The sequence below is a fragment of the Etheostoma spectabile genome, chromosome 14 (assembly GCF_008692095.1).
Source record: "Etheostoma spectabile isolate EspeVRDwgs_2016 chromosome 14, UIUC_Espe_1.0, whole genome shotgun sequence".
NCBI classification, from domain to species: domain Eukaryota; kingdom Metazoa; phylum Chordata; class Actinopteri; order Perciformes; family Percidae; genus Etheostoma; species Etheostoma spectabile.
The window spans coordinates 21280052-21281217 of NC_045746.1; the positions used below are offsets into that span (position 1 = coordinate 21280052).

Consider the following 1166-nt stretch of genomic DNA (forward strand, 5'->3'; position numbering starts at 1 on the left):
GGAGGAAGGTCTGGCAATGCAAGACAACCTAACTAAGTCATTGTGCTTTCTCGCCTTGAAGATTTCCTCGGATTGTAGTGGCACCGGGATCGTGGTTGCAGCTGTTGAACTAAACTACCCTCGACACTTATGGTTAGGAATAGATTGTGTATGGGGTTAAAAGCTTATGTGACACACGGGACAATAACCCCAGTCTCCGGCCCGACGCCCTGCTACGCCCCGCACCGGTACTACTGTTATTAGTCATAGTTCTATGATCTAATAATCATCACTGTTCATCATGCAATTCAATTTTAACCACTGTTATTGCTATTGTCTCACCCAATGCTTGCTCTTAGGGGCAATTGTGTGGTCTAGACCTACTCTAGCTGACTTCTGCTATGATTTGACAATATAAATAAAATGGATTTGAATTGCTTACAGGAGCACCAGGTGGGCCAGTAGGTCCTGGAACGCCATTGAAACCAGGAGGACCCTGTGTACAGAAAAGAGTCCGTTTTTATCTGCAAACATAATGCTAGAAATGTTAAAGCTCAGTACATTTTTAATTTTCATAAGCGGCCCTTAGCAGAAAAGAATGTGATGGTTTGTTTTAACATACTCTGTCTCCCTTTTCCCCCGTGCTTCCAGGGAATCCAATGGGTCCTCTTTGCCCCTAAAATGACAAAACAGCATATATATTTTTTCATAGAATCCCCTACAGTTGTGTTATAGCATACTGTAATTGAGGATTAAGTTCCCTTACATCATCTCCCATGCGACCCATTGGCCCCTGAGGACCTTGCTCTCCAGCATCTCCCTGTGGAAAATAAGATTAATTAAATTGCGACACCAGAGATAATGATATTAAGCTCTTTATTGGCTGCAATCACATCATGTTTGTGCACGTTATTTTTGCATCAAACTCTTTCCATACTTATGAGCTGTCACTGGAAAGGAACCTCGTTTCTGTTTTTACTCTCTCACATACCTTCGCTCCAGGTTCCCCATCTTTTCCGGGCTCACCAGGCAAACCTGTGTGTCCCTGAAGGCAACAATCAATTGTGTCAACAATGTTATACAACTTTATCAACACATTTATCAGGGTTTACGCTTTTACTGATTCCCAGCTGTAACAGCAACGCTGGGATTGCTTTTACCTTGGGAGTGCGTTTGTGTGTGTGTGT

The 1166-nt window shown here is 43.0% G+C and overlaps 1 protein-coding gene across 4 annotated transcripts in view; it reads right to left on the minus strand.

Moving 5' to 3' along the window:
• Nucleotides 1-1166, minus strand: part of col9a1c (collagen, type IX, alpha 1c) — a 40760-nt gene that overhangs the window by 12466 nt on the left and 27128 nt on the right. For all 4 annotated transcript variants that reach the window (XM_032534845.1, XM_032534846.1, XM_032534844.1 and 1 more), the window contains 4 exons: nt 971-1024; nt 746-799; nt 602-655; nt 422-475 (listed from right to left, as the gene is read on the minus strand). In XM_032534845.1, the coding sequence (XP_032390736.1) occupies nt 422-475; nt 602-655; nt 746-799; nt 971-1024 (216 nt within the window). The remainder of the gene's footprint in view (nt 1-421; nt 476-601; nt 656-745; nt 800-970; nt 1025-1166) is intronic.